This window comes from Procambarus clarkii, chromosome 81 (assembly GCF_040958095.1).
Source record: "Procambarus clarkii isolate CNS0578487 chromosome 81, FALCON_Pclarkii_2.0, whole genome shotgun sequence".
Taxonomy (NCBI): Eukaryota; Metazoa; Arthropoda; class Malacostraca; order Decapoda; family Cambaridae; genus Procambarus; species Procambarus clarkii.
Window position 1 is genome coordinate 24,982,412 of NC_091230.1, and position 13,027 is coordinate 24,995,438.

Sequence of the window (13,027 nt, forward strand, 5' to 3'; positions counted from 1 at the left end):
TACTAGGGCGTTCACCGATTCCAACATGGGCGACCCTTTTGGAAACGCAACACATGGGTTGACCTGATTGATATATGGGTCAGATTCTATTAAGGTTAGGAACATTTACACTGGCGGGCGGCGTTAAATAAATAAATATGTTTATTCAGGTAAGGTACATATATACAAGTGATGTTACATTAATGGATTGATATATAGATAGAGCTAGTACATACAATGCCTAAAGCCACTATTACGCAATGCGTTTCGGGCAAGTTCTTGGCGTTCTTGCCAACTATATGGCTGTTAAGTTGAAAATTGTAACTGTTAAGAGCATTCTATTGTGGTTTTAATATTGAACAATTATACATATACGAAACAGACAAATCTGGTGTCCGAAATAGTAAAAATATTAGTGTGCGATGTGATCAATGTAAGGGGGATATTGGGTGTGCCTCGTATCCCCTACAACAACAAGAAGTTCGAGAGCGATGAGGCCGCCACCTACTAGCTTCAGGATGTCGTCGAATCTAAATCAACAATATACTACCGCCGCTACTTTCTCGGAAACGTAAGTACCTGCCGCTTTACTTCTCTCACCCTGCCTAGCCTGGCCTGGCCTGACCTGGCCTGACCTGGCCTAGCCAAACCTGACCAGACCTGACCTGGCCTAGCCTTACCTAGCCTAGTCTGACCTGACCTGGCCTAGCCTTACCCAACACTAATCACCACACGTGACAGCCCAAACAAATCGCAAATAAGTACACGTAACAAGTCATATGCCCGGACACTCTTTCACCTTGGGGACTGAGTGGTAACTATTGTATAGAAGAGCCGGCTCCCTGAGAGTGGTAAGAGGGCGTGATAAGAGGCTAACGTGTGGTCTTGAAGGAAGTCGATAAAGCAGACAATTTTCAAAAGGAAGGGCAGCATAACGAGCAGACAGGAATGGACAGACAGTCGGTTATCCCATAATGTGTAATACGCCCCGCACAGCATGGGAACCCTCTACTGAAGCCTCGTGTGCTTTCTGTGGTGGAGGAGTGGACAGAGAAGGGCGTCATCTCTTAGTTGTAAATTAACAATATCGTCATTCCTTTCTATCGTTAAAAAGTAGACGGGCGAGTGGGTTGTGAGACAATACGCTTACTCCCAACACTCCGGAAGCGCATTAACACAAGAGGAAAGATAAATTATATCAACTGTTTTTTTTTATTTTAACTTGAATGTATCCTCTGACGTCTGACTCCATTACTAGCCTGCGGTCCTGCCTTGTTGATTACTGTATATGTTAAATAAATGTGTATGTGATCTTGTTGCTGACTGTAAAATATTTTTTGGGTTTTATCCTTTTTTACTTTTGTATATAAATATATTTTTTCCACATAAGCACTAACGAATTTATTAAAATCTATGGTAAAGTAGGAATCGAAAACGATATTGAGGTCTTACTACATGAACACCACAAACGGTCAGACTACTGGCAAATGCTTTTCAGTATTGAGTTTTAGTTTATTTCATTTATTATGCACCCCATACCCATCTTGTGGGCGGTAGTGGAAAGGGTTACAGAGGCACATAATGGGCTCAGGGACTGAACCCCACAATTCATTTAGCTAAGCAAGTTACAATCTTGATGAGCTAGTTACAAAATTCAGTATAAGTCGTCACATATTGAAAAATGCAAGACCTTGCATGTAGGGCACAACAGTACACATCACAACTATCATATAAACAACTCTACCATATAACAGATTCATGAAGTAAAGGTCCTAGAAGTTTTTATTCACAAGTCATTGAAAAAACGTTACAAGTGAGAGCTGTAGTAAAAAAAAAAAAATAGGAAAATCAAACGAACCTTTGACTTGAAGGAAAATAAAACGGTTATTAAATTGTTCAAATCTATGGGTCGCCCTGATCTGGACTGCTGTAGGAAGGCGTGGAGACTCCACCTTCAGAGGACATACTGTTATGGAGAAAGTTCAACACAGCTACAAAAAGCTTTCCAGAACTAAGTCAATTCTCATACAAGAAACGGTTGAGGGCCTCAGGACTAGCAACATTGCAAACCACACATGACAGGGCTGATCACATCGAGACCTTCAAAATGCTGAACAAGTTTGAGGATATTAATTCAGGCCACTTCTTTAAAAAGGTCCACTGTAACGCATAGGGTAGCGGCTTCAAGCTCAACAAGCCACAATATAGGACAGAAAACAAGATGAATTTTCACCCCACAGGGTTATAAACCCATGGAACCGCCTACCCGCTGAAGACGTTAAAATGCAAAGGACGTTAAAAATGTACACTTTACTTCAAATTCCAGATGTAAAAAATCCTTAGAAACAATGTTGGAACTTTCAAGAAGCCGCTGGCTTCCTGACCCCGTTGATCCCACTAGAAATGGTGACTATCTGTAGAATGTGAACTGGTTCTAAATATGGATGGAAAGGGCGAGCAAAGCAGTTACAGCCCCACTCCTGTGCCAGGTAAGTCCACTACGGGCTCACCATAGCCCGTGCTACTTGCCCCGCTCTTGTGCCAGGTAAGTTACGGGCTCACCATAGCCCATGCTACTAGGAACTTGTTCCAAGTTGTTCCAACTTCGTAGAGCCGGAAATCCACAATATTCATCTCAGAACAATGCTTATTTCATGCAGAATCATTAATAAACGTAAGATTTTTATACATCTCAAGAAAGATAGAAACATAATCTTACTTTAATCTAGTTTTACATAATCTAGTTTTACTTTAAATTTTGTCCTGAAAGAGTTTTCATATATAGATCTAGTTTCTGCCGTTCTTCTGACATAAAAAGACCTTTGGTTTAATAAGTTATTAAGATGTTTTCAACAATATTACTAGGGCGTTCACCGATTCCAACATGGGCGACCCTTTTGGAAACGCATGGAAACGCAACACTTGGGTTGACCCAATTGACAGACTGGTTATATTCCAACAGGGTCTGAGACATTTACACTGGAGGGCGGCGTTCTTGCCAACTATATGGCTGTTAAGTTGAAAATTGTAACAGTTAAGAGCATTCTATTGTGGTTTTAATATTGAACAATTATACATATACGAAACAGACAAATCTGGTGTCCGAAATAGTAAAAATATTAGTGTGCGATGTGATCAATGTAAGGGGGATATTGGGTGTGCCTCGTATCCGCTACAACAACAAGAAGTTCGAGAGCGATGAGGCCGCCACCTACTAGCTTCAGGATGTCGTCGAATCTAAATCAACAATATACTACCGCCGCTACTTTCTCGGAAACGTAAGTACCTGCCGCTTTACTTCTCTCACCCTGCCTAGCCTGGCCTGGCCTGACCTGGCCTAGCCAGACCTGACCAGACCTGGCCTAGCCTTACCTAGCCTAGTCTGACCTGGCCTAGTCTGACCTGACCTGGCCTAGCCTTACCCAACACTAATCACCACACGTGACAGCCCAAACGAATCGCAAATAAGTACACGTAACAAGTCATATGCCCGGACACTCTTTCACCTTGGGGACTGAGTGGTAACTATTGTATAGAAGAGCCGGCTCCCTGAGAGTGGTAAGAGGGCGTGATAAGAGGCTAACGTGTGGTCTTGAAGGAAGTCGATAAAGCAGACAATTTTCAAAAGGAAGGGCAGCATAACGAGCAGACAGGAATGGACAGACAGTCGGTTATCCCATAATGTGTAATACGCCCCGCACAGCATGGGTGGAGTGGGGGGGGGGGGGTTGTAGCAGGGCACAGTATGGTGATGGTGCGGGTGAAGTACACACCCACTGAATTCCTGCCATCAATAATTGTTTTCATAACCATTAGAACAATGGCATCCCTCCAGCCACTATCCTTCCACTGACCCCCTCCTCTGGTCCTCCACCTCAGACAATAACCCCCCACACCCCCTCTCCCTTCCAGACATCAGCATGTCAAAATCAGTACCATAATGTGTTTAAACTATTTAAACTAAGTCATTGTGTATCTCAAGGTATCTTAATTCATTTGAAAGTGTACATGTGCATTCGTTCATATACTCGCCTAATTGTGCTTGCTGGGGTTGAGCTCTGGCTCTTTAGTTCCACCTCTCAACCGTCAATCAACAGGTGTACAGGTTTCTGAGCCTATTGGGCTCTTATCATATCTACACTTGAACCTGTGTATGGAGTCAGCCTCCACCACATCACTTACTAATGCATTCCATTAGATATAATCATATATGATTACACATAATCATAATCATTCCATACACATAATCATATATGTGTACGTCAACGTATACATACATGCGTATATATACCTCATATTAAAATACTGATAAACGAATGACCATGAACAAATTAATTTATAATTGTAGCATTATATATAATTTTAATAGACTAATTACGTGTTTATACATTTGAATGGTCCAGACAGGTGGCCAGCCTTGGACATATACACTTCTGGTAGGCACAATGACCTCATGTTAGACCCTTGATAGATTATGTGAGAGAGAGAGAGCTGGGGCAGGGAGGTGCGTGCCCCAGGGAGATAATCCATGCCCATGCCCCGCCTCGAGGTCAGTTCTCGAGTCACACCAAGAATAACAATCGAGCAAGTTGTCCTGACCAGGATGTGGCATATTAGGGAGGGTTGAGGAATAGGAAGCCTGTCTGATAAGGCTCTTGGCAAGCAGCTCTCCCTCAGTCTACCTATCTATATGGAAGAAATGTATCTAGACCCTCCTCCCCCCTGCCTATTCTCTCTCCCCCACCTTTCTTCCTTCATTTCCTCCCTCCTTCCCTCCCCCTCACTGGTGAGAGAGTAGGAGTGTGAGAGTGGTTAGAGAACTTGTAGTTCTCACGCTCGTGAAATTGTCTGCGACCCTGGAGGAGTAGAGCGGAGGGGGGGTGAAAGTAGGTGACGATGGAGGAGGAGAAGGGAGGGGGTGTGAAGGTAGGTGATGATGGAGGAGTAGAGGGGAGGAGGGGGGCAAAGGTAGGTGTCTATGGAAGAGTACATCATAGAGGGGGGTGAAGGTAGGTGGCGATGGAGTAGAGCAAAAGGGGTGGGGGTTGAAAGTAATCCTGAGTTTAATTTTTTAGTTATATATAGTGACACCTCGGCTTACGAATGAATATTTATGAACTTTTCGGGTTACGAGCCTAATTTCTTCGAAAAATTTGAATCGGGTTACAAACTTTGCCTCGGGAAAGGAGTTTGTTGATATACGTATGGGCTGACCTAGCGCGTGGTGGCATGGTGATCGCGCCTCAGTTTACCAGTGTCTCCTGCCTAATAAGTATCGCGCCTGAATTCTTTGTAAAGCATTACATTTGTTTTGGGATTTTTGGCTATTTGAACATAAAATTTGTTATGATATATCTTGCCATGAGTCCCAAGAAAGCCAGTGGTAAGGTTCAAGCCAAGAAAACACATGTGAGAATGACCATAGAGGAAAAACAAGAGAGCATTCATAAACATCAAAATGGTGCCCAGGTTGTTGAACTAGCTAGGCAGTACAGTACAACAAATCTATGTCAACAATATGCACTATACTTGCTAAGAAAAAGGACATTATGAGCATTAAAGGGGCAAAAGGCATATCAACAATACCGAAACAAAGAACACAAACACTTGAGGATGTTAAAAAGTTTTTATTAATTTGGATACACAACAAGGAGTTAGCAGGTGATAGCATTTCAGAGGCCATCATTTGTGAGAAACCAAGGCATTTGCATGAAGACCTTTTAAAGAAAACACCTGGAACGAGGGGGAAAAAGATGAATCAAGTTTGAAAATGTGAAAAGTTTGTGTGACAATAGAGCCTCGTGGAAAACTTTTGCTGTGGTCATTACCTGGTGGAATGCACCCAGGATGGAGTATTAGGGCTATACATCTTTTAAATCATAAAAGTAATAAACATTTCCCATCAACCTTACAAACAATATTAACCTATTTTCATGTATTTCCCCCATGTGCATTTTAACAAAGTTGCTAAATTGCCTTTATCATTCTGTAAAATTTCAATTACAGTATTGTATGTATAATTTTGTTAGTATAAATGGACTGAATATTCTGAAATTGCTATTAATTTTACAATTTCAGATTCAAAGGTGGTCTGGACACCCAATTTGGTCAGACAGGTGAAGAGAGCATTTAGGATAGTTCGAAGAGATGAAGATGGTCGCAATTGTGTTCGAAGAGGCAAACGCCCCCCTTTGCTCCTGACATTATGTTCAACCATTGACCTCTGCACACCTAACACAAGGTAGGTTGAAAACTCCTCCTTCATGTCATTGGTACATTAGCCAGAAACTCAGGGCTCATGTAGGAATATCCCTAAAAAAAAAAAAGTGGCCCCAACAATGCATCCTCCAAGTCTGGAGGATGAGCAGGAGCATTGTCGAGAAGCAGGACCTTGAGTGTCAAACTTTTGTCTTGCAGATATTTTTTGATGGCAGGGCAAACCACTCCACATCACAGTTTTTCTGCACGTTATATATTTTTTAAAACTCTTGGATTTTCGGAATGATACACGAGCAAGGGTTTAATTTTCAAATCGCCACACAGCACAAGAGTTAGCCTATCCTGACACAAGTTAGCCCAAGTTAGCTTGTGTCCGGGCAGTGACGTCTCCTCTTGGGTAATGTATGTCCTCTTTGGCAATTTTTTCCAGAATAGCTATGTCTCCTCACAATTAAACACTTGTTGTGGAATGTATCCATCAATACAGCACAGTGTATCTACAAAATTTTAATGTTTTACTTATATATAGTGTCACCTCGGCTTACGAATGAATATTTATGAACTTTTCGGGTTACGAGCCTAATTTCTTCGAAAAATTTGAATCGGGTTACAAACTTTGCCTCGGGAAAGGAGTTTGTTGATATGCGTATGGGCTGACCTAGCGCGTGGTGGCATGGTGATCGCGCCTCAGTTTACCAGTGTCTCCTGCCTAATAAGTATCGCGCCCGAATTCTTTGTAAAGCATTACATTTGTTTTGGGATTTTTGGCTATTTGAACATAAAATTTGTTATGATACATCTTGCCATGAGTCCCAAGAAAGCCAGTGGTAAGGTTCAAGCCAAGAAAACACATGTGAGAATGACCATAGAGGAAAAACAAGAGAGCATTCATAAACATCAAAATGGTGCCCAGGTTGTTGAACTAGCTAGGCAGTACAACAAATCTATGTCAACAATATGCACTATACTTGCTAAGAAAAAGGACATTATGAGCATTAAAGTGGCAAAAGGCATATCAACAATCCCGAAACAAAGAACACAAACACTTGAGGATGTTGAAAAGTTTTTATTAATTTGGATACACAACGAAGAGTTAGCAGGTGATAGCATTTCAGAGGCCATCATTTGTGAGAAACCAAGGCATTTGCATGAAGACCTTTTAAAGAAAACCCCTGGAACGAGGGGGAAAAAGATGAATCAAGTTTGAAAATGTGAAAAGTTTGTGTGACAATAGAGCCTCGTAGAAAACTTTTGCTGTGGTCATTACCTGGTGGAATGCACCCAGGATGGAGTATTAGGGCTATACATCTTTTAAATCATAAAAGTAATAAACATTTCCCATCAACCTTACAAACCATATTAACCTATTTTCATGTATTTCCCCCATGTGCATTTTAACAAAGTTACTAAATTGCCTTTATCATTCTGTAAAATTTCAATTACAGTATACTGTATATAATTTTGTTAGTATAAATGGACTGAATATTCTGAAATCACTATTAATTTTACAATTTCAGATTGAAAGGTGGTCTGGACACCCAATTTGGCCAGACAGGTGAAGAGAGCATTTAGGATAGTTCGAAGAGATGAAGATGGTCACAATTGTGTTTGAAGAGGCAAACGCCCCCCTTTGCTCCTGACATTATGTTCAGCCTATTGACCCCTGCACACCTAACACAAGGTAGGTTGAAAACTCCTCCTTCATGTCATTGGTTCATTAGCCAGAAACTTAGGGCCCATGCAGGAATATCCCTAAAAAAAAAAAAAGTGGCCCCAACAATGCATCCTCCAAGTCTGGAGGATGAGCAGGAGCATTGTCGAAAAGTAGGCCCTTTAGTGTCAAACTTTTCTCTTGCAGATATTTTTTGATGGCAGGGCAAACCACTCTACATCACAGTTTTTCTGCACGTTATATATTTTTTAAAACTCTTGGATTTTCGGAATGATACACGAACAAGGGTTTAATTTTCAAATCGCCACACAGCACAAGAGTTAGCCTATCCTGACACTAGTTAGCCCAAGTTAGCTTGTGTCCGGGCAGTGACGTCTCCTCTTGGGTAATGTATGTCCTCTTCGGCAATTTTTTCCAGAATAGCCATGTCTCCTCACAATTAAACACTTGTTGTGAATTATATCCATCAATACAGTATCTACAAAATCTTTAAAATCACAAACAAATCTTTCAGCCCCTACTTTGTCTGAGCTGGCACCCTCACCATGCCTCACAACACTATGAATACCATGTCTTTTTTCAAAATTTCTCAAACCATCCCCTACTCACCTAAAACTCTTTCGTATCTGCAAAACTCGTTCTAGGGGTTTTCTTTATAAGATCTTGCATGAAGATTTCATTGGTGACCAAACCACACACTGGAAATTGAATAGACGACGACATTTCGATCCGTCCTGGACCATTATAAAGTCGATTGTGATGAGATGAGGGAAGCAAGAGCATTAAGTAGGCAAGAGAGAGAGGTGAGGAGATGGCAAGTATGTACGTATGTACATGAATAAAACATGTACATATACATAACGTGTGTAAATAGTGTAATAAACACAATAACAGTATTTTGGGAGGAGGAATGTTGGCGAGTAATGTGTTGGAGGAGGGAGGGAGGACTGGCAGGGTGTGGCAGCTCACTCATGTTTTTTGGGCTCACCATACCAACATAGTGGATCGTTATGGTGAATACATACGTAGATGGGTATATACAATGTGTGTATATAGTGTAATAACAGCAAAAACACTGTTTGATTGTAGAATATGTCGCATATATGAGGCCCATAATTTTGAGCATAGCGATGTTCTATACTTTGAATTATATAAATTCCACAAATTACACACTTTTAAATAATATTACAGCAAAAAAAAGGAAGAAATGAATGAGAAACTTCAAAATAATTGCGCAACATTTTATTCGCAGCAACTGCCGTCGCACGGGGTGGAGGGGCCGACAGACCCCCATCGCTCCAACGCTCAGCGCCCATAATTTGCTCAACTTCGCAGCTCCATCGCAGCTAAAGTAAGTCACATACAATATTTTTTGTTTAGTTTCCCCGTGATCAGACTCTGCATTTTAACAATATAAGAAGAGAAAAAAAATTTTTGGAAAGAATTTATTTCTTGTGCACCAGGGTGTTATTTAGAGACAGAGCAGTTCAGTGGTTAACTACTAAATTTTTTTTTCTTCCTCACATGCACCCCCCTAGGAAGCAGCCTGTAACAGCTAACTCCCAGATACCTTTTTACTGTTAGGTAACAGGGGTCATCCCCTTTTGTACAAAGAATCTGCTAAAGCTTTTAGGGCTAATCTTTGACACTCGTTTGTCTTTGTCGCCCCATATTTCTTACGTCCGAGTTGAATGCTCTAAGGCCCTTAACTAACTTTAGGTCATGTCCCATACTTCTTGGGGAGCTAATCGACACTGCTCCTCTCTTTACAGTCCTCTCTCGTTCTGTCTAAACTCGATTATGGCCCTGTTTACTCGTCTACTTCTCCTTCTACCCTTCACCATCTGGACACACTGCATCATACTGGGTTACGGCTCAGCTCTGGTACCTTTCCTTCGACACCTACCCTAAGCCTGTATGTTGAAACTGGCGTCCTGTTTCTACAGGATCGCCATGATCGCTACTGTCTTCTCCACCTTGCACAGTCCTTACAGCACCCTCACTCTTGCTTATGTCATGACCTTTACCCATCCTGTGGTTCCTGTTCCCCTTCACCACCTATCTCTTTCTGTACAGTTGTCTCTCTTACAAATGCTCTTTCAGTTTGTGTTACCAATATTTCCCCTCGTGTCATTCCGTCTTTGCCCCTATGGAGGGGTCCCCGTTCCTAAATTCTGTAAGCCTTGACCCACATGACTAAAACTTTTACCCCTCCTACAGTTCTAAATCACCTTTTCCTTGAACACTTTTCTTCACACTTGCACTCTATTTCCGTCTTCACCAATGGGTCTTAAGTCTGCAGACGGTGTAGGCTACTCTGTTGTTTTTCCTGACTGCACCTTTGTGTCTCCTGCCTCCGGAGACTAGCATCTTCATGGCAGAACTTTATGCTATTCTCTATGCTCTTCATCAACTCTTTTCTCGCTGTCAATCCTCCTCTGTGTTTGTAGTTGACACTGGCAGTGCCCTCATGGCTCTAGAATCCTTTAATCCAGTCCATCCTTTGGTAGTTGAAATTCAACATTGGCTGTTTTTTATCTCCAGTAGATTTAAGACAGTGGAATTTCGCTGGATTCCCACCCATATTGGTGTGTTCTTAAATGAGCGTGCGGACACTGCCGCTAAGGAAGCTATCCGCACCTGTCCCATCTCCCGTAAAGGTATTCCTTATTATGACTTTTACCCAGTTATTCATTTCCCCATTCTTGCCCGTTGTCAGGGTTGTTGGTCTTCTGTTACTGGTAACAAACTGCGTGCTCTTAAGAGTAGTGTGTTCCCGTGGCCTTCCTCCTACCACCGTAACCGGTGGTGGGAAACGGCTCTGGTGAGGTTGTATATTGGTCATACACGTTTAACTCACGGGCACTTAATGGAGCGCTGCCCTGCTTCTTATTGTCCGAACCGTTGTCTCTACATGTCCTGACTTCCAGGACTTATGTGTCTTGCTTCCCGACCATCCCTCACTGTCAATTGTCCCTCGATAAAATTCTTAGTAAATTCAATACCTTTGATATTGTTCGCCGTATGCGTTTTTGTTCTTGTATTGGCGACGTTAGTGATATTTCGCGCACTATGATTATCCCACACATTTGATGGTTTGATAATTACTGTACTGTACAGTACTTTGGTTTGGAATGTATCAAATAAAGTTGTTTCATGTATTCAAATGTGTGAGAAAATCCACTGGGGCTGTGAGATGAAGCGAACCTGTAACAAAGGCATTGCCAGTTGCATGCTCTACCACCACTGATGGCAAAAGTTTTACAACTGGATATCTTGTGTGACGGGTTATGGTATCACAGCTATACTGAACCAAGATGGTATGGCTCTCCCTCACATAAATGAAAGAAATGCTGCTATTGGCCTTGCAGTGTGTAAGTTGCAGGTGGAAACAAATGAAAATTATCAAATAAATAATTAAACAATTTACTGAAATAGTAATGAACAAAAATAACACATGACAATACTTGACTAACATGTAATGCAAAGGTGAACAAGTTAGTATGACCTTAAATGCAAAAAATAAACTATAGGCAATGAATAAAAGTATGAAGATATACTGGTGTTCTGAAGACAGCTACCATACCACCATGGCATCAGTCACACGACGTTGGCTGGAAGCGGACGACGGGTTAGAGACACGAAGGTGATCCTAGAGCACTACGGGAGAGATTGCCTCTCCAGGGAGGCAGCGCTCTTTATATAGTCCAGCGGTGATGACTCATCCAGTGTCAACACGAGGTGGACATCTGGTCAACTAGCAAACTGCTCGTTGTGGCTGGCGGTGCCTTTGTGTTGAGCTGTACCACTGTCAGTTGAAGGCGGCTAACTGCTTGTTTGTGGGGACAAACTGCCAGTTAGCAGTGACGCCCGGCTTGCCTTGCCGGCACGGCCTGGAGTCGTACCAGGCCGTGCCAGGCCCTGGGGGGTATGGAGAGGTGGCAGGACTGATGACTCTTCTGGGCTGGTGTAGATGTATACTTCCAGTGCAGAGGCATTGAAGGTGAAGGGAAAAGGCAGTTCCACTGCTATGCAGGGGATTCACGTGACACTTGTGAAGCCACAGAAAGTCTGGAGGCCCTACTGAAGCCAGTCCAAGTATTAAATAAAACCCCTGAAGTACGCCGGTGAAGGGTAAAGTGAAGGGTGATGCAAGACCGTATGCCCCAACTTCAGGCACACACAGAAAATCACGTTTTGGTCCCGCCTCTCAACTGTGTATTTGAAGTTGGGGCGTACGGTGTTGAACTGCTTCAGCCTTCACCCGAGTGCTTGTAGGGCTTACGTAAGACATTGACTCAAGGAGTGGCCTCAAAACTTGCTGTGATTTATGGGGAAATCCGGTTGTAAGACTTTTACAAAGTCAGTAATATACTGTGGTAGAGTATGCAGCTGCCAGTGCCTTGGGCAAGGGTTTACGTCGCCTCACAGCTCCAGTGGATTTTCTGCTTGGTGTATATCAGGTTGTGATTTTGTGTGTGTACTGTATTGCTATGATCGCCGTCTGATAAGTCCTTTCTGGCCTCAAGAGTCATTGTTACCCACCTAGAAAGATTGCAGATGGCCAAAGCAGTTATTTAAGTTAAGAAGGGACAAGTCTTAAACAGAATTTTGCATAATATTTGACTGTAAAGGGGTAAATTGAGGTAGATTGAAAAACAAAATGGTGAACCGGGCAGGTAGTACTCACAATTAGGCGAGTACACTCGGGAACTTTTAAAGTGCAACCAAACATGCTTTAGGCTCTCACAACAAGAGGTGAGTGGTGGTGGCTCAGGTGCTCAGCTAATCAGAGCACCTAAGGAGGGAGGGCAGGAGTGAGAGGGGGGTGGTATGTGGAAGTTTGGTGACAGTTGTGTGTAGTTTGTTCATCTTCATTGTAAGTTTCATGGCTTGGTGTGCATTTCCCTAGTAAATTTAATTAGGGAAAAATTCAGGTGTTTGATTTTTTAAATCAACTTTTTAAATGTTGAGTTGTTAAAGCCTCAAAGTGCATGGAGTTGGTTTGGGAGTATGGCATCCTCATGCTGTTGCGTGCTCGCGTGAGGTAGCAAAGGTGATGTAAAGTTGTGGGGTGTACATGCTTGGGACGTCCTCTCTCGGGATGGCTGGTGTTAGACCTGCGTGTTTGTCGGTTGTTGAAAAGCCGTCATCCTT

At 42.4% G+C, this 13,027-nt stretch overlaps 1 protein-coding gene across 6 annotated transcripts in view; it reads left to right on the forward strand.

The window, feature by feature from the left end:
* The window catches only part of LOC138358007 (uncharacterized), a 149,507-nt gene that overhangs the window by 133,657 nt on the left and 2,823 nt on the right, over positions 1-13,027 (forward strand). The window contains exons 1-5 of one of the 6 annotated variants that reach the window (XR_011225207.1): positions 229-550; positions 2,845-3,257; positions 6,058-6,220; positions 7,716-7,879; positions 9,123-9,221. Coding sequence is in view for 1 of the 6 variants with exons in the window: in XM_069315444.1 (XP_069171545.1) it covers positions 6,058-6,220; positions 9,123-9,221 (262 nt within the window). In the remaining 5 variants the exon portion in view is untranslated. Of the gene's footprint in view, positions 1-80; positions 551-2,844; positions 3,258-6,057; positions 6,221-7,715; positions 7,880-9,122; positions 9,222-13,027 lie in introns of those variants that run through there. The other 5 variants (XR_011225206.1, XR_011225208.1, XR_011225209.1 and 2 more) reach the window with 5 other exon arrangements.